At 39.2% G+C, this 19,289-nt stretch overlaps 1 protein-coding gene across 3 annotated transcripts in view; it reads left to right on the top strand.

Annotated features, from left to right (window-relative positions):
* Nucleotides 1-19,289, top strand: part of Larp4 (La ribonucleoprotein 4) — a 65,280-nt gene that overhangs the window by 25,916 nt on the left and 20,075 nt on the right. For 2 of the 3 annotated variants that reach the window (XM_028874589.2, XM_028874588.2), the window contains exons 4-12: nt 30-105; nt 6,963-7,099; nt 7,909-8,012; nt 8,885-8,995; nt 10,107-10,160; nt 12,233-12,445; nt 13,151-13,269; nt 16,990-17,202; nt 18,134-18,182. In XM_028874589.2, the coding sequence (XP_028730422.1) occupies nt 30-105; nt 6,963-7,099; nt 7,909-8,012; nt 8,885-8,995; nt 10,107-10,160; nt 12,233-12,445; nt 13,151-13,269; nt 16,990-17,202; nt 18,134-18,182 (1,076 nt within the window). Of the gene's footprint in view, nt 1-29; nt 106-6,962; nt 7,100-7,908; nt 8,013-8,884; nt 8,996-10,106; nt 10,161-12,232; nt 12,446-13,150; nt 13,270-16,989; nt 17,207-18,133; nt 18,183-19,289 lie in introns of those variants that run through there. The other variant, XM_028874590.2, reaches the window with a different exon arrangement.

Raw genomic sequence — 19,289 nt, 5'->3', positions numbered from 1 at the left:
GTTTTCTCCCTCTTGTTTTCTGCCATCAGGAGAAAGCAGTTCAACAATTTCTACAGAAGACTTAAAAGAATGTCTGAAAAAGCAATTAGAGTTCTGTTTTTCACGGTACAGATCTTTTTAATTGATATTCTTCTTTGCGTTTTTAATGAGTAGATATAAAATGCCTGTGGAATAGGCAGTTATCATTTCCATTAGTCATAGATTTTGCTATCATTCTTGAGCCTGTTTCATAACTAGACTTAAAAAGTATAGCCTTTAGTTGGATTTATCTTTTCCTAGAAGATAGTAACAGTGTCTATTCCATACTTTCCCAGGATCATGTTTCGACTTGAGTTTTCCAAAAGCACTAAATGGAAGTAATTTTTAAAAACTAGTAGAATAAAAGGAGCAGAAAATATCTCAGTTTAAGTTTTTATTATTTTTTATTATATTTTCCAGAGCTGAGGACCGAACCCAGGTCCTTGCGCTTGCTAGGCAAGTGCTCTACCACTGAGCTAAATCCCCAGCCCCTTCAATTTAAGTTTTGAACAGAGTAATTTTAGCAAGACCCTAAATGAGATAGGCAGAGAATCGATAATACTATTGTTTTCTCTTAAACATAAAGACCTTCTAGGGAAATGTTTCAAAATGGCTTATTTACAGGTGAGAATTCTGTAGAAATATTTATTGTTGCTTAGATACCATAAAATTTCAGTATATGGGCTGGAGAGATGGCTCAGTGGTTAAGAGCACTGACTGCTCTTTCAGAGGACCTGGGTTCAATTCCCAGTACCCACATGGCAGCTCACAACTGTCTGTGATTCCAAGATCTGACATCTTCACACAGACATGCGTGCAGGCAAAACACCAATGCACATAAAAATAAAAATTAATAAATTATTTTTAAAAAAGGAAAATATTAAAATTTCAGTATATAAAACAATTTACAGCTGGACATTATGACATCACTATTATTCCCAGCACTCAGGGGGCAGAGGCTGGTGAGTCTTTGAGGTGAGGCTGGCCTCATCTGCATAGACTTCCAGGATAGCCAGGGGCACAAAGGGAAACACTGTTTCAAACAAAGTAACACAAAGGCTATAAGAAAACAATTGAACATTTGGACATACATGCAAATGTAGTGTTTTCATTTTTCTTGTCTTTGGTGAACCAGTTTTTCAAGCTTCTTCTAGGCCAGAAGCAGCTATTTGGGTGGAGGAGCAGGGGGGTGTTCAAGACAGGGTTTCTCTGTGTGGCCCTGGCTGTCCTGGAACTCAGCCTGCCTCTGTCTCCTGAGTACTGGGATTCAAGGGGTGCCCAGCCAGGCCTGGCTCAGAAGCATAGATTTTATTTCATGTTCTCTGCTTTTTTAAAAAAATTTGATTCTGTGAGGCAGGTTCTCACTTTGTAGTCCCAGCTTTCCTAGAACTTGTAGAGATCTGCCTGCCTCTGCCCCCTTAGTGCTAGGTTTAAAGACAAGCACTACCACTCCAGGCAAATCCATCCCTACCTCACACTCCGTCTTTAACCTGGAGCCTCTCACATGCTAGACCATTTAAGTGCTGTGCTACTGAGCTGTTCTCCTGAGCCCTGTTTCTCAAATGATGGCTACCAAATGGCTATTTTGTGGTTTTCTAATTCTCTTGTCCTCACCTACACCTCTTTTTCTTTAGTGGTGCTGAGGATTAAACCCAGGGCCTCATGAGTGCTAGGCGAGTACTCAGCCTATCCCAGCACTAATTCCAGCAATTTTTCTGCATCCAGTAATTTGACATGCACAAGGAAACACACTTCTTCCTTCCTTTAGATGATGTTTGTTATTTTATTTTTGAGTCAGACTTAGGCAACCTTAGCAGCCCTCATGATCTCTCTCCTGAGCCACCCTAGGAATTTTGGAATTTTAAGCATGCACTGTCACAACAAGCTGATGTAATTAGATTTTAATTTCTTTATTTTTTAACAACAGCAAGACCTTACTCTGTGGCCAAGGCTGACCGGAATTCACTGTGAGCTCAGCCTGCTCTTGAATTCCCACCAGTCCTTCCTCCTCACTCCTAGTGCTGGAATTAGGTGTGGGCTAATTCATTTCCATAAAGTACTTGAATAGTGAGGGTTCTCACACACTGGCCTATCACTTCTGGAACTGCTTCTGTTGTCATTTGGGTCATCTTGCCCCCTTGTCCCACAACACCCACATACACCTCACTTTTCCTTTTTTATTTATTTTTAAACAGAGTTGTACTCTGTCAATCTAGCTGTAGCCTAGAACTCACTGTTTAGACCAAACTCACAGAAGATACACCTGCTTCTGCCTCCCGAGTGCTGGGATTATTAAAATTGTGTTCAGCCCTTGGTTCTCTTTCTGTAGGTGACTGTTTGTCTGTATGTGTGTAAGTGCATCACTTATGTGTAGTGCCCTCAGAAGCAAGAAGAAGGCATTGGATCTCTTGGAACTGGAGTTGTGAGCTGCCATGTTGTGGGTGCTGGAAACTGAACTGTGGTCCTCCCTCCATAAGAGCAGCAAGTTCCTCTTAACCCTGAGCCATCTTTCCAGCCCCTCTATCCATTTCTTGCTGCTGCCTCTTCTTTTTAAGACAAACTTCAATTACATAGCCCAATTATATCAACTGGACTTGAATTTGTAATTCTCCTAATTCAACTTCCTGTTGCTGGAATTGCAAGGGTGTGTCCAATGCCCGGTTAATTGCTTTATTGTACTTTTTATAAATGTTGGTTTTATATTGTCTTTTCTGTCTGGCTCATAGTCTCCTATCTTTTTCCTTAAAATCTTAGGAAATGCTTAAAAAAATGGACTGTGTGTTAGAGATACCTGTGGCTTTTTAACTACTAGTGTCAGTTCTTTGCCTAATGTACATATCACATGTCTACACACAACTGTTCAAATCTGCTTCTCTGTTTCTCCATTGCCCAGTAAAGTTACTTACTCTGAACCACTCTACACACATGTATTCTAGAAGGAAAAATATTCCTGGTACTTCAGTAATTTGGTCCTTGAAGCTTTCATAGCTCCCACATTCAAGTCTTCAGAAGTAGATTTTTGTAATTTATACAGCTTTTTAGTTTTTGAAATAAGAGTGTTTGTGATCTATAGTGTTTATGATACACTATCAGCCAATACCATTTGTAGCTCAGCTACATTGCCATAGTATATACCAGTTTTACTTGTAAGTGGGAAGTCAATTTGATTTACTTTTGACAATTATAGTTTCTTTGGCTAAGCACTTTGATACTACTGGTTAAGAATGGGGCTGCTGCAAGTCAGGGTTGGCTTATACCACAGTGTTTTACTTATGCAGTAAACCATGTTTACAGGTTTCTGATTTTCAAGTTACTAAATAATAACTTTTATTACATTTATTGCACTGGTGTTAATTTGGCCTTACTGGTATCTTCTATTACCCTTCCCTCAACAAATAACTGCTGTGATAACTATCTTAGTTGATTTATTTTTATTTGTTTGTTTAAGTTATTTATTTCTTTATTTTTTGGTTTTTGGGACAGGGTTTCTCTGTGTAGTTTTGGTGCCTGTCCTGGATCTCACTCTGTAGATCAGGCTGGCCTAGAACTCAGAGATCTGCCTGGCTCTGCATCCTGAGCTGGGATTAAAGGCGTATACCACCACTGCCTGGTGCTTTGTTGAATTTTAGTTTAAAGATCTTTGAGCTTATTCTCTGCCCATAAGAAAAATTTTGATTTATTATTTATTTAAATGCTAGTTTCCTTCTATTGAAGGAGGGAAGAGGTCTTATATACAGGCTTACAGCACAATGGGAGAACCCTGGAGGGCAGAAGTTTGCTACTGATGTTTTCCAATCTTGCATCTAAGTTTTTAACACCCATTATGTAGGATATACAGACAAGAAACTTACCTTAAGCATTCAGGAGGGTGGAACCTGGCAGGGAATTAGCATAGGGAGGATATCAAGGCCAAGGTCAGCAAGCAAGGCAACAGTTACCCAAAACAGGGGCCAGGGCCCTACAGGTCCCCCTTTTACTAAAAAATGAGCTTCTGACTTAGGTTGTGTGGGAAGTCAGCAGGTCGCCTTACCCGTCATGGAGACGCCTGCCCAGGCCACACAGGTGTTCTGTCTTAGGTTGGTGAGCGTCCCCCAGGCATTACCCGTCTCCGAATACTCATTATCATACAGGCTCAATCGTGTGTGAGCTGCAGAGTTAACTGCTGTCAAAGATCTCAAAGTGGCACTGGGCTTGCAATCTGTGTTCAACACAGAAAAGACCAACAGAAGTCCTATCCCACCCATAGCCAAGAGGCTAAAGGCTACTGCAAATTGGATACCTTGTAAGATGGTATCCCAAAAGCAAATGGAACTTGAGTTTATAAATTTATAATTTTCAAAGCCAATCTAACTGTATATAACTATTGAATTAACTTTATTATGTCCAATAGAATGGAAGATTAACTAACTGTGGTAGCTACTTTTGCTGCCAGAGTCTCCACTGTGCCAGCTATAGAAAGCAATTATGAAATGGTAATCCCAGAAACAGTAGCAGTGGTGGCCGCCACTGCTATAACAGCAACAACAATGGCAGCAGCAATGTCAAATTCTCTTCTGGAGCATGTGGGCATCCACTGGCATGGATACAACTCCAGGAACATGAACCGCCAAGGCCCATTTTTCTTGATCCCAGCAGAACTTCAGCTGGCAACTCTGCAAAAGAACAACTAAGAACCATAAAGAAAACAGGCAGCTCACAAGGAGCATAACTAATGGTCTCATAATGGCTACATTCAGGCTCATAAATTTTAAGGTATCTTCAAAGGGGGCTAAATGAATTTCAGGAGGCCAATAAATGTTGCACAGAGCCACTCCTGAAAAGTAGGTACTACACCAGCTTAAAGAGGATGTGAAAATTAAAAGGCTTAGCTGGCATGCTACTGTTAACTATGGAGGTCAGTGACCTTCAGGGTTACCCTTAATCTCCAAGGTTTCTGGGTGACACGTTCTTAAACATACTTGAAAAAGCAGTTACCATACATAACCTTCTGGAGAATCCAACCACATGGCTACAGTTCCTAGGTTTACATTAATGCTTGCCAAAGCTGGCCATACTGGGCTCTCAATCCCATTGGCACCAGAAGGGGAGGTCTCTGCCATGTTGGGTTTCAGCAGCAGCCACAGGGCACACACAGTGCTCAGGAACCTAAAGAAGAACCTCATTGTCCTGAGGAAAGACATAAACAACCCTGGGCCCACATCAGTACCAGACTGGGTCTCCTCCAAGTGCCAGTAGAAAGATCCTTCCATCTCTCCAGAGGTTTATTTGCAACAGGAGCCTTCCAGTGCTTATCTGCAGCGGATACTTCAGCAGAATCCACTGATAAAAAATTTTAAATATATAAAACAAGGGAAAGAATAGAATGTGGAGAGGAATGATGAGTCCCTAGTTCCCCCTTTTTACTTTAGCAAAATGTTTGGGTTTTTTTTTTATAGCTCAAATTTTTCTTTTATTTTTTAATTAATTAATTTTTCTATTATCAGCTTGATACATTATAAATTCTTATCTTAATAGTGAAATGTTTCATTGAGGCTTACTCAGTAATTGAGTAAAACCAAAACTTATTATAAGCCACAGTCATCCTAGGGTCCCCCATGCTATATATATATATATCCTCAATGGTTCTGTGGGTTGCAGTCTAATTGTTCTTTGCTTTATATCTAGAATCCATTTATGAGTGAGTACATACCATGTTTGTCCTTCTGGGTTTGGGTTACCTCACTCGGGATGATTTTTTTCTAGTTCCATCCATTTGCCTTCAAATTTCATGCTGTCATTGTATTTCTCTGCTGAGTAGTAATCCATTAATATCATAAATGTGTGTGGGTGTTTTGCCTGCCCATACGTCTATACATCATTAACAGTAGCAGTGCCCAGAAGAGGGCATCAGATCCCCTGGAACTGAAGTTAACAGATGGCTATGAGCTGCCACGTGAGTGCTGGGAATCAAACCTGAATCTTCTGGACAATCATTCAGTTCTTTTAAACTCCTGGACCTACTCTCCAGCTCCCAATAAGATTTTTAATGAATTATTGTGTCATGAAGATCTTTCATGACCCACAATAAACATAATAAATAAACAAGTGATGACTGCTATGGGTTAAAACATCAAAATAGAACAGCATAAGAGAAAGGAAAATCCAGAGTAAGGGCTTTTTTTTGGGTTTTTGTTTTGGTTGTTTGGGGGAGGCGAGGTGGGGTTGTTTGTTTCCAAATGGTTTCTCTGTGTAGCTCTGGCAGTCCTGGCTCTGTAGACCAGGCTGACCTTGAACTCAGAGATTCATCTGATTAAAGGCATATCTCACCACCTCCCAGCACAGATACTCTTATTTAATCTGCTTTAAAGACTGTTGGATGCAAACAAAACAGACAAGATTTTGAACAGGCCTGAGGAGTACACATCTGTAATGCCAGGTCTGAGGAGAGTCCCTTAAATCTTCAATTTTAATTTTAAATCCCTCTCAAGTTACAATAGTCAAGCATCTTTATGGAAAAACATAAAAATGTTTATATACTAAATATCTATGACTCAGTTTATGGTTAAACTATTTTTCCCATATACTTTGTGATTCAAAACCTATTCAAGTTGTTACTGATATATTATGTTGGTATGTTTTAAATTGAGCTGATAAAACTATGGAACTTTTCATAATTCATCTTAGTAACTCTACTACTTTGAATTCTCTAGGAATAGTGATAAACATGAATGTGGTGCTGTTTTGTTTGTTTGTTTGTTTTTGTTTTTCTAGGCAGGGTTTCTCTGTAATTTTGGAGCCTGTCCTGGAACTCACTCTGTAGACCAGGCTGAACTCAAACTCACAGAGATCCACCTGCCTCTGCCTTCCAAATGCTGGGATTAAAGGCGTGCGCCACCACTGTTCAGCCTGTTTGAGGTGCTTTTTAAGAATTGCGTATTACAATTGCTTCTGTTTATTTCTTTCAGAGAAAATCTGTCGAAGGATCTTTACTTGATATCTCAAATGGACAGTGATCAGTTCATCCCTATATGGACAGTTGCCAACATGGAAGAGATAAAAAAACTGACCACAGATCTGGATTTAATTCTTGAGGTGTTGAGATGTATGTAAATGACTTTTTACTTTTTTGTAGTTATAAAAATTAACAAATTTTATTTCTAATCCTACAGGGAATTGTTTTAAGTGGCCTTTTAGTGTGTGTATGTGTTAGTGTGTACAATTTGCTTTTTAAATCTTGTACACACAGCAAGTATTAGCAAGAATGTCCTCATTTGTTTTAATTTGATTTCACAACCTGCTACTGAGTTGTGACCTATGTATAGTTGACAAATCCTCCTGAAGTTAGATAATGAATTTGTACCTCCCTCTATCCCTTCCTCTGTATGTGCTCTTTGGCCTTTGTGGTGATTTATATGAGTGGATATGCTGGGGGTGAATCCTGGACTTTATCCTCATCACTAGGAGAAAGGAGGATACATTGAAGTCATAACAATAAGGGCTTTTTGTTCCCTGGAGGATTCTTTTTAGCACATTTCATCACAGTGTAGGTGTTCCAGATATTTAACTAGCAAATAATATTTTGCATACAAACCTTTTTCTTTTTTAGCATGACAGTAATTTTTGACATTTTACCTTAGCATTTGACAATTTATTTGGATAGAAATTAACCCGAATGGGGTTTTGTTTGTTTGTTTGTTTGTTTTTTGATTTTTTGAGAGTTTCTCTGTGTAGTTTTGGTCCCTGTCCTGGATCTCACTCTGTAGACCAGGCTGGTCTGGAACTCAAAGAGATCCACCTGGCTCTGCCTCCCAAGTGGGATTAAAGGCATGTGCCACCATGGCCCGGCAAACGGAATGGTTTATAATGGCATCATTAATACCATTTAAGTGAGGCATGTTTTTGAAATTTCAGCTTCCCCTATGGTACAAGTTGATGAGAAGGGCGAGAAAGTGAGACCGAGTCATAAACGTTGTATCGTAATTCTCAGAGAAATTCCTGAAACAACACCAGTAGAGGTAATCACTAATTTTTATTAAAACTAAATATTCTTTTAACTGTTTATATTGGAGGAAGTAGGCAAGCAACAGTAGAACTCAATACCCTCATCAGTTACTGTTAACTTGTTAATTCTCAAGTATTAAAATTGCATAAAGGAGAAAAAACATACTTCTGTGTTCTTAGGAGGGTAAACTTAAATATTGCAGTAATAGTACTAATTTTGAATGTATATGAGAATTCATCTAATAAGAGTAGATGAAGAAAAAATTTGAATAAGGATCAGTTAGCAAAATGTAAAACAATACTACAGTCATGAGGATCAAGTGTGGTTCAGTTTTGGGAATAAAATAAAACAGTATATTGCAGAATCAGACCTTTCTTTTTTTTTTTTTTTTTTTTTGGTTTTTCGAGACAGGGTTTCTCTGTGTAGCTTTGCACCTTTCCTGGAACTCGCTTGGTAGTCCAGGCTGGCCTCGAACTCACAGAGATCTGGCTGCTTCTGCCTCCCAAGTGCTGGGATTAAAGGCGCGCGCCACCACCGCCCGGCAGACCTTTCTAAAAATACAGACATACACACATTTACTTAATAAATTCTACCAGGGTTAGGCAGAGATAGGCGGATTTTGAATTCTAGGCCAACTTGGTCTACACAGCCAGTTCCAGGACAACCAGGCTTATACAAAGAAACCCCGTCTTAAACAAGAAGCCTTTTTCTCTCAGTTGGGGAGGAAAATGACTGGAGAGAGAGTACTATAAGGAAAATTTCGCTTGCCATTAGAACTGAAGTACTTCTGTTTTGTTCATAAAATAATGTTTGTTATGTGTAAATTTTACACCATAACTGCAGGTGTTTTCGTTTTAAGAGTTGACTCTACTTTTTCTGTTTTAGGAAGTGAAAGCTTTGTTTAAAAGTGAAAACTGCCCCAAGGTGATAAGCTGTGAATTTGCACACAACAGCAACTGGTACATCACTTTCCAGTCGGACACAGATGCACAGCAGGTAAGAAGTGCTTCTGCCAGGAATGGGGAAGAGAAGGTTTGGGGTTTGGTGAAGAGCGTGTGTTTAGGGTTGGGGTGTGGCCCAGTGCTAGATAGAGTACATGTCTAGGATACTTAAGGTCCTAGGTTAAGTGGTCAGTACCACAAGGATAAGGCAGGATATGGTAGTTTTCTTGTATATCTCAGAACTTGGGAGGTAGAGACAGGCAAGATCAGGAGTTCAGGACCAACATTGACTATATAAGTGAGATCCTGTATCAAAATCTTTAAAAATAAAAAATAAAGTAGACGTGGTGGTAATGGTGCATGCCACTTACCACAGCACTTAATAATGAAGGAGGAAGACCAAAAATGTTTAAGGTCAGCCTAGGTTACAGAGTGAGACCATGTCATTTTCATGTTTACCAGGACTGGCTATACATTTGCTTAATTGACAGTTGACTTTCGTTTTTATTATCTGCATATAATTTTAACAGATTTTTGTTGTTGTTATTATTATTTTGGTTTTGGTGTTTCAAGACAAGGTTTCACTGTGTAGCCCTGGAACTGGAATTAACAAATGTGGAAATCAAATTCAGGTTTTTTGTTTTGTTTTGAAACTGGGTTGTCCAGGGCTTTTGGTGGTGGTGGTTGTATGTATTTTGTTTTGAGCCAGGTGCTCACTGTGTGAGCAAGGCTGCCCTGGAACCTGTGGGCTTGACCAGGCTGGCCTTTCACTACCAATAGTCCTGTGTCAGCCATTACTCCCAGCTGAGTAAAATTAGAAGTTGTTACCTGATGACACATGAGTCTCTTGTGTTCTGCCTTTTGTTACAACCACTCCATACCAACTTCCTGCATTACCTACAAGCTATAACTAGGAATGTGTTGTTTTCTTGCTTTTTCTTAAGGTTTGTTTTTGTTTTACCTTGCTGTGTCCAAGGCTAGCTGAGGTCACAACAAAGCCCTCTCCTGTATAGATTCCTGAGTGCTGGGATTACAAGTGTGTACCACCACATGGCAAGACTTTTTTTTTAGTTTAGGAACTAAAAATAGCAAACTCATTTGGTAGAAGGAAAATGGCTTTAATGAAATGTTTAAATGCTAATAAAAGTTCATTTTTCTTTTAACAGGCTTTTAAATATTTAAGAGAAGAAGTTAAAACATTTCAGGGCAAGCCAATCATGGTAAGAAACATTCGTAAATAAATACATTAGATGCTAGTATGAAATAAGGGGTTTTGGGAGGAGGGTGATTGTTTTGGGTTTTTGTTTATGTTTATTTTGTCATGCTTTGTTTAAAAGAATTAAGAATACATGAAGGATGTTTTATATAACCTATAGTAATTTTAAAAATATTTCTATGTTCTTTATAAAATTAGTTGACAGAAAACATGAAAATATTCTGGCTACAGAAGTTTTGTTTTGTTTTTTGTTTTTTTTACAGGGAATCACCAAGTTTTTATAATTTCTTAATAGTGATGAAAATCATTTCCAATTCTTTCAGTCTTGTCTCAGTTAACTATGTTACCACAGTTACATCCGTTTGAGAAGGAATTTTCATTAATAGTACTTACTCAGTTTCTTTACATTTAACTGTTCTTAAATTCCATAAAATTTGCCTTCATACTTCTTTCCATCATTATTGCCATAGTTTAGATTGGAACAGTTGGTGTGGCCTCCTAAGCACTGATTTCCTAACTCCCTTTCTTGTTCTCTTGTTCAGTTTTAAGCACTGTACATATATTAACTCATCCTTACCAAGTGAGACAAGGAAATTGGTTGTTTGGGGCCAGCTTGAGCTACATAGTCAAGGCAAGCCTTGTACATGTGTGAGGACCCCTCTCTGAGTGAGACAGGGTTTCTCCACATTGACTACTGAAGAAAACGGCAATAGCCACTCTAGGGTCACACGACTAACTTGCACTTCAGAAAAATACCACAAGAGACTACTGTATAAAGTGACATTTAAATCTGACCTGTGTGGGTTTGATGGTAATGAGTTTCCTTATTACAAATGAGGTTTTTTGATGATCATTCAATCTACTTTGATCTTTGACTCTCTTTTTAATCACTGTTCCCCTTTGAGGATACAGAGATACTGTTTTGTGTCTCTTAATGACTTGAAGCCTTTATATTTATATTTTGATCTTTGATAAAATTCCATTAATTTGGTGTATATTGTAGAATAAGACCTAATTACGGTTTTGAACATTTTATTAATTTATTACATTTTCATTATTATTTATGTGTTTATGTCTATATATGCATATGCCTGAGATTAGAGGTATCCCCTGGAGTTGTGAGCTACATGCAGTTGTAAGCTGGGTCTTCTGTGGGAACAATACATGTTCTTAACCACTGAGCTATCTCTCCAGTAGGGCCCCCCACCCTTTTTATTCTTTCGTTAATTTGGATAGTTGTCTACTTTTACTTGTTGACTGAACCTTTCACCTATCTTTAGGATGTTTCTTTGGGGTCTTTGATCTATTTCTTCATTCTTTACTTCCCTGAACCACTACTGCTATCTGCATTATGATAGCTTCAGTGTCCTTCTTTCCATAAGTGAGTGTTTTTCATCTTTTTATGATTTTACTGTGTAGATCCATGTTTATCTGGTACCAACAAAGAACCAAACAAAGCAATTTTGAAATCAATGGGATAGCATTTTTTAATTAAAATTTACTTTAGGACTTATCTTTTTATTTTAATTATGCATCTGTGTATATTTCTGCATGTGAGCATGTACATGTGAGTGCAGATGCCAGCAAAGGCCAGGGGAACCTTTTTGTTCTTAACCGTTTCCAATAACCTAATGCCCTCCAGGTTCATGTTGATGTAGATGGTAATATTTCCCTTTGCAAAGCTAGAGAATCCTCTGGAAGAGTAGTGGACTCACTTTTTGGTTTGGTTTGGTTTGGTTTTTTTGAGACAGGATTTCTCTGTTCAGCTTTGGAGCCTGTCCTGGAACTCACTCTGTAGCCCAGGCTGGCCAACTCACAGAGATCTGCCTACCTCTGCTTCCTGAGTCCTGGGATTAAAGACGTGCATCACCACTGCCGGACAGTAGACTCACTTTTAGCCATTGAGTGAGGCCATGTTCATTGTGGCTCTTCTCAAGTCCACAAACTATTGTTTTTCTTTGCTCTATTGATTCTAAGAATCAATTTATTGAAATAAATCATAATACATGTAAAAAATATGTTGAATATATTTGTTGTAATATACACTTCATCTTTTATTTTTATGTTTTCTTCTAGGCAAGGATAAAAGCCATTAATACATTTTTTGCTAAGAATGGTTATCGATTAATGGATTCTAGTATGTATACTCAACCCATTCAGACTCCAACCCAATACCCCTCACCAGTCTTTATGCAGCCAGTGTATAACCCTCACCAGCAGTACTCAGTGTATAGTATTGTGCCTCCGTCTTGGTCTCCAAGTCCTGCACCTTACTTTGAAACACCACTGGTAAGTGAGACTTTTAGAAAATAATAAAACATTTAGTGCAAGCTAAAATGTAAAGAAATCATCTGAAAACCAGGTGCAGATGCATTTACCTGTAATTGGAGCGCTCACAAGGTAGCATTAGAAGGCTCATTGCAACTTCAAGGCCAGACTACTCTGCATAGCAAGTTACAGACCACCGGTTGTCACAACCCCCCCCCCCCCAAAAAAAAAAAATCTAATCTAGTTGGTTGATTTTGGTTACCTTGTGGGTAAACTATGATAGTTCCTCATCCATTTATGCTTATTACTAAGGGCTGAGCTGTTAGTTTCTACAATTTGATTCTTTACATTTTACTAATTGTTTGATTGGGGTCCAGGCCCTGGCTGTCCTGGAACTCTATGTAGATCAGGCTGGCCATGAACTCAGAAAGATAAGATCCACCTGCCTCTAGAGTGCTGGGACTTCAGGTGTGGACCACCATGTCCAGCTTCTTTGTGATTCTACATGACTCATTTTGCCTGAAAGAGTAGTTCTCATGTAATGAATTAGTTATATGTCATTTATAATATAAATGTGTGGTGGGAATGTTGCAGAAATGAGTAAGTATGGAGTTTTCTTTTTTTGACTATTGAAGAAACTGATATTAATGTAGCTCACCTGGTTTCTCAAAAACCCTCTCTTGCAGTATTACATCCTTACCATTAAACATTCATGTTTTCTTCTAGGCTCCTTTTCCAAATGGTAGTTTTCTGAATGGCTTTAGTTCACCGGGATCTTATAAAACAACCGCTGCTGCTGCTGCTGCTGCTGCTGTGAATATGGGCCGACCATTCCAAAAAAATCGGTAAGGTAGAAAATAATAGCCGAAATTTATTGTAAACACTTTCCAGAAATTCCTGAAGAATTCCCATGTTCTTGTTGGAGACTCAATATAAGTGGTTTTTTTTTTTTGTGTGTGTGTGTTTTTTTTTTGTTTTGTTTTGTTTTTGTTTTTTGTTTTTCGAGACAGGGTTTCTCTGTGTAGCTTTGCGCCTTTCCTGGGACTCACTTGGTAGCCCAGGCTGGCCTCAAACTCACAGAGATCCACCTGGCTCTGCCTCCCCAGTGCTGGGATTAAAGGCGTGCACCACCACCGCCCGGCTAAGTGTTTTTGTTTACTATACAAAGTTTGTAAATTATTCAGTCTGGGATTCTTCAAGGTCAGAATGAATAAGATAGCTATAAAGGGGTCAGGGTTTCCATGTTGCCATTTTGTCTTGTGTGGGTGTTTGGCCCGCATATGGATCTCTACCACTTGGATTTCCATTGCCCTCATAGCCTAGAGGAAGCCCATGTGCCCTCTGGAACTGGAGTTGCCAATGGTTGTAAATCACGCTTTGGATTCTGGGAATTGAACCTTGGTCCTCTAGCCAGCTCTCCACCCCCAGTTTATTATTTTTTCATTTTTCAGACAGGATTTCTCTCTTTGTAGTCCTGGCTGTCCTGGAACTCACTATGTATTCCAGCCTGGTCTCCAGCTGGGCGCCTGCCTCTGCCTCCCAAGTGCTGGGATTAATGGTGTGCACCACCACCACCTGATTCCCAGTTTATTTTTTTTTTATTTTTTTATTTATTTATTTATTTTGGTTTTTCGAGATAGGGTTTCTCTGCGTAGTTTTGCGCCTTTCCTGGAGCTCACTTGGTGGCCCAGTCTGGCCTCGAACTCACATCGATCCACCTGGCTCTGCCTCCCGAGTGCTGGGATTAAAGGCATGTGCCACCACCGCCCGGCTTATTTTTTTAATATGAGTTCTGGGAAATGAATTTAGGCACTCATGCTTTTAAAGCAAACACTTAACCAATGGAATTTCTTCCCAACACACAAATTTTTTTAAGGAAGAGTCCTGATTTTTGCAAAAAATCAGGCTGATTGGCTGAGAGGCTGATTGACCCTTGAGAGCATCACTGGCTGTCCTTCCGGCAGACCCAGGTTTGATTCCAAGCACCTCCATGGCTCCCAGCCATCCATGACTCCAGTTTTGGAGGGTCTGCCTCCCTCTTCTGATCTCCACTGACATACGTGCAGCCAAAACATCCATACACTTAACATAATAAAAATGACAAAACAAACAAAACCAAACCTACAGGGTTCGACATAGGCATGTAGCTCAGTGGTAGTACTCTCTCCCCTTGCTTTATTAAGGCCTTGGATTTTATAATCTCCAGCACAATAAAAGAGAAGTGTGCACATGATGTATGTACAGTTCTTTTGTGTTTTCTTGTGTGCATTGCATGTGGCGGTCAAAGGACAACTCTGAGAAGTCAGTTTTTACCTTCCACTTCTTCCTACCACTGTATACATCCAGTCTAGCTGGCCCTTGAGTCTCTCGGCAGGTCTCTTATCTGCTTCCCATGTCTGCAAAGGCACATTAAGATTACTTATGCCACCCCATATAGCTTTGTATGGGTTCCCAAGGTCAAATGTTCACCTGCTTAGCCATCTCCTACAGAAATAATAGGAGTACTTTCTTACTTAGATGTTGAGATACTAGCTTTTCACTGCCAGCCCAATCCTTGTTTCTTTCTTGCTTCTAAGAAGTGATGGTTAGCCAGGTCTTTTTCGGTTAAAGGCCCCTGTCCCCTCAGGTTTGTATATGGCTTTTGTTTGGATCTTGGATTGTTGTTTTGAGCATTTGTTTTGCTCTTTCCCCTGAATGAAGCAGGAGGAAAAGGGAGGGGTGGGGGGAGAGACAGTGTATATGTGTGTCAGAGAGTCTTTCTACATGGCCCTCCTATAACTCCCTGCCCCAGGCTGGCTTCTCCCTCCCAAGTAGTAGGATTAAAGCCATACACCACCCACTACTTTTTGTTCTTCTCAGCTTGGTTATTTTGTATTTATGTATATGTTTGAGTTTTGTTGGTATGGTTTATATTTTTTTGTTTTTTTTTTTCATACATAATATCTAGCTCAGAAACATGTAATGTGGTCAAGAATGTCCTTTAGACTCTTGCATCCACCTCTCAAATGCTTGATTTACAGGCATACACTCCACTTCCAGTTTAGTACCTTTTTGCAGCATTTCTTTCAACTTTTGATAGCCCAGTGATGAAGAGAATGAACTAACTTGCCACGGGATAGACAGTTTTCTACTGTGCTTTCTCTCCTTTTTTCATCCTCCACCCTTTTGGTGCCTAGACTGTGAATGTTAAGTCCCTCTCAGTGAGAGGTAAGATTATGAGACCTGAGGGCTCTTTAAAGTTAATAAACTTTTGTAGTAGACCTGTACAGTGCATGGTGAATTTTGGTGAATGAGTTTCTAAACTCCATGTGAGCATTGTAATTTACCTTATTTTCAGAAAAAATAGGTAACTACTCTAAAAGTTCTTTAAAGAATATACTGTAATTTTCATTACTTTTAAAACATTTTATAATGAAAATTTTTTGGTTTTCTGAGACAAGGTTTCTCTGTGTAGCCCTGGCTGACCTGGAACTAGCTAGCTCTGTAGACCAGGCTGCCTTCAAACTTAATGAAATATTTTTGGTAGCATCATTTTAGACTGACTTGCAAAAAATTTAACCTGGCTTTCCATTACTAGGGAGTAAATTAAGGCTTTGTCCATAAAGTATGAGGCTTGTTGGGGGAGAGTTGTGATTTTTGGTTTGGTTGGAAAAGTGATTGAAATTAATACCTTTTTATGTTCTAATTATTTGTGGTATTTTAAATCTGCTCAGAAAGCCAAGAAATAACATGTTATTGATAGGGTCAATTGATATCTTTAGAAACAGGTTGTAAGAAATGGGACATATAGACTGCAAACAGTGCACCAATTATAAATCTCATACTTTTTAATTTGCTATAGACCCAAGGTCCTTACTTAGGTTTTGTTTTTAATGTTTGTTTGTTTTTCTGGGATAGGGTCTTACTATGTAGCTCTCTGAACTCTATTTGTAGGCAAGGCTGGCCTTGAATTCACCTGTTACTGCCTCCTGAGTGCTGGAATTAAATGCATATACTACCACTGCCCTTTTTTAGTTGTTTGTTTGTTATGAGATAAGGTCTTTGTAGCCCTGTCTTTTCTGGAATTCAGTATTTTCCTCTAATCTTAATAAATAGCATTTTCCCATGTGTGTGATTATAAGTAGATAAAAACAAATATAGTGTTTTTGGTCACCTCATACAAGAATGTGTGGGGTTGTTTTTATTTTTTAGCTCCCATTGGTGGTTTTACCCTTACTCAGATACCTGTTACAGCTTTATTAGTAAATGTAAAGCCTGGTGTTTTGTTGTTTTTTTTTTAAGATAACAGTAAAATCCTAACTGTGGCTTTGTTTCTATTGCTGTCTGTCTGTCCTGGAAAACCTATGTACACCAAATTGACCTTAGTGCTGAGATTAAAGATGTGACCCATCAGACTTGGTACTTACTGATTTTGATGTTGAGGTAGCTTTATCTAGAACTTCAGATTTTTTCCCCAAATTTTGTCAAACACATTACATGATATGCAAATTCCTTTACCTTTTCTTAAAAATATTGCACCAGAGCTGTAACATTTTCTTGACTTACCCTTTGTATATCTTTTCTAGTGTGAAGCCTCATTTTAGGTCATCCAGTGGTTCAGAACACTCAACAGAGGGCTCTGTGTCTTTGGGGGATGGACCATTGAGCAGATCTAGTTCAAGGAACTTTCTCTCGGAACGGCATAACCCTACAGTAACAGGGAATCAAGAACAAACTTACCTTCCAAAGGAGGCTCCCATTTTACAGATGGAACAGAATGGGGACTTTGGTAGAGGCAGGTAAGGAACTGTTGTATATATAAAAATTATTTAGTCATAACATGTTCATCTTGGGCTGGAGAGATGACTCAGAGGTTAAGAGCACTCACTGACTGCTCTTCCAGAGGTCCTAAGTTCAATTCCAAGCAACCACATGGTGGCTCACAACCATCTGTAATGAGATCTGATGCCCTCTTCTGTATACATAATAAATAAATAAGTCTTAAAAAAAAAATGTTCATCTTTAATGTTGAAAACCATCTGATGATTTTTGTTCTTGTATTAATTATTGCTGTGTGAATATCTTAAATGAATTCATTGTTCTTATAAATTAATTAATAGGACTTGGGAAGACTTAGTTTTAGTTTTGAGGTGAGGGTTTGGCAATGCTAGGCATTTGAACAAATGTTGTCAAACATCTCATTTAAGCACCACCACCAAGTTACACCTTCACCTCTGAGTCAGTGGGAGGTCTTTGGAGGGGGGCTTGTTTTGGTTTGTTCTTACCCCTGCTTGGCCTGGAACTTGCAATGTAGAAACTAGGCTGGCCTCAGAACTCTCAGAGATTCATCTCCCTCTGCCTTCTGAGAGGGTTGGGATTGGAGGTGTGCTTCTCCCATGTCTGGCCCTGCCTTCTCCTTTGACTTTCTCCTTCCTTCTCACCTGTAAGTGGAGTTCTGTTTTGTCTACTCTGGCTAAATTAGACTTTAAAATGCTTCTTGTGTGGAAAATGTATTGCTAATAGAAGTGGGTCCAGCTAACTTTGATGGCAGTAGTGAACTTTTTTGTGGATTAGCTCAAGATCTCTTCAGAAGAATTTACTTCACTCCTTAGTAACAGTGGAGGAATAACACCAATTTTGAACATGTCAGTACTTTAAGTAAAATCTTTCATAGGAAATAAGTGCATGTATTCAAGAATTTGACCTGGGTTCTTTTTCTCTTGTTCAAAGGAGAACGCTTTTCAGAGGTCGGAGACGAAGAGAAGATGACAGGATCCCAGTAAGTGTTTTCATCTTTGTATCTTTAGAATTCTTTTTCCTTTGGTCTGTCTTTCATTTCTGGTTTTATTTTGTTAATTATTCAAACAAAAATAATTGAGCCTGATATTGATCTGAAAGTCATTTATTGTAGCAGGAATCTTAAAAGTTCTTATTAATAAAATCAAACCTGAGGCCAGTTATTGGGGTCAATGCTGGTAGATCAGAGAGACAGAACAAGTCACAGCTAACCTCACCTTGCCAATTCCTCAGCTGGTCCTGTTTCCTCAGACTGGAAGCTTCTGTGTCCTCATCCCAATGGCTCTCAGCTGAACTGCTGCTTAAAAGCCTGAATGCTTAACCAGCCAAATGATTAACCAAGCCAAATGCTTCTAGTTTCTGGTCCTCACGCCTTATGTATCTTTCTCTTTCTACCATCACTCCCTGGGATTAAAGCCTGGCTTTCTGGGATTAAAGGCGTGTGTCACCATGCTTGGCTTTTTCCAATATGGCCTTGAACTCACAGAGATCCAGAGGGATTTCTATCTCTGGAATGCTAGGATTAAAGGTGTGTGCTATCACTGCCTAACTAGTGGCTTTTCTGTTTTCTGACCCCAGATAAGTTTATTAAGGTACACAATATTTTGAGGAACACAATACCACCACAATTTATACGTTCACACTCGAGTGCTAATTAGCTGTTTGAGGTTGTATTGCTAATATTTAATATCTAGCATATTCAGTTAAAGGTGTTTCAGCTCCCAGAAACAGGCACTTCATGCCAGCCTAGTCTCCAGAGTAAGTTCTAGTCCAGCCAGGGTTGCATAGCAGGAGAGGAAATTAAATTGGAAGGTTTATTATGTTATTGTCACTTGATCTTTGTGTGTAGCCCATGTTGGCTTTCAACCCAATTTTACTGCCTCAGCTTCCCAAATACGTAGAAAGTTGGTCTAGTAAAAGCTGATGGCCAATAGCTAGGCAGTGGAGGGCTAGGCAGGGCTGGCGTGAAGATAAAGTAGGAGGAGGAATCTAGGCTCGAGAGGTAAGAGAGGGAGACATCCTGAGCCAGGGAGCCACCAGCCAGACCCAGGAACAGCAGGAAAATTATAATTTAAGTTATAAGGCCAAG

Source organism: Peromyscus leucopus, chromosome 20 (assembly GCF_004664715.2).
Source record: "Peromyscus leucopus breed LL Stock chromosome 20, UCI_PerLeu_2.1, whole genome shotgun sequence".
Taxonomy (NCBI): Eukaryota; Metazoa; Chordata; class Mammalia; order Rodentia; family Cricetidae; genus Peromyscus; species Peromyscus leucopus.
This window is presented reverse-complemented; position numbering and strand designations above follow the sequence as displayed.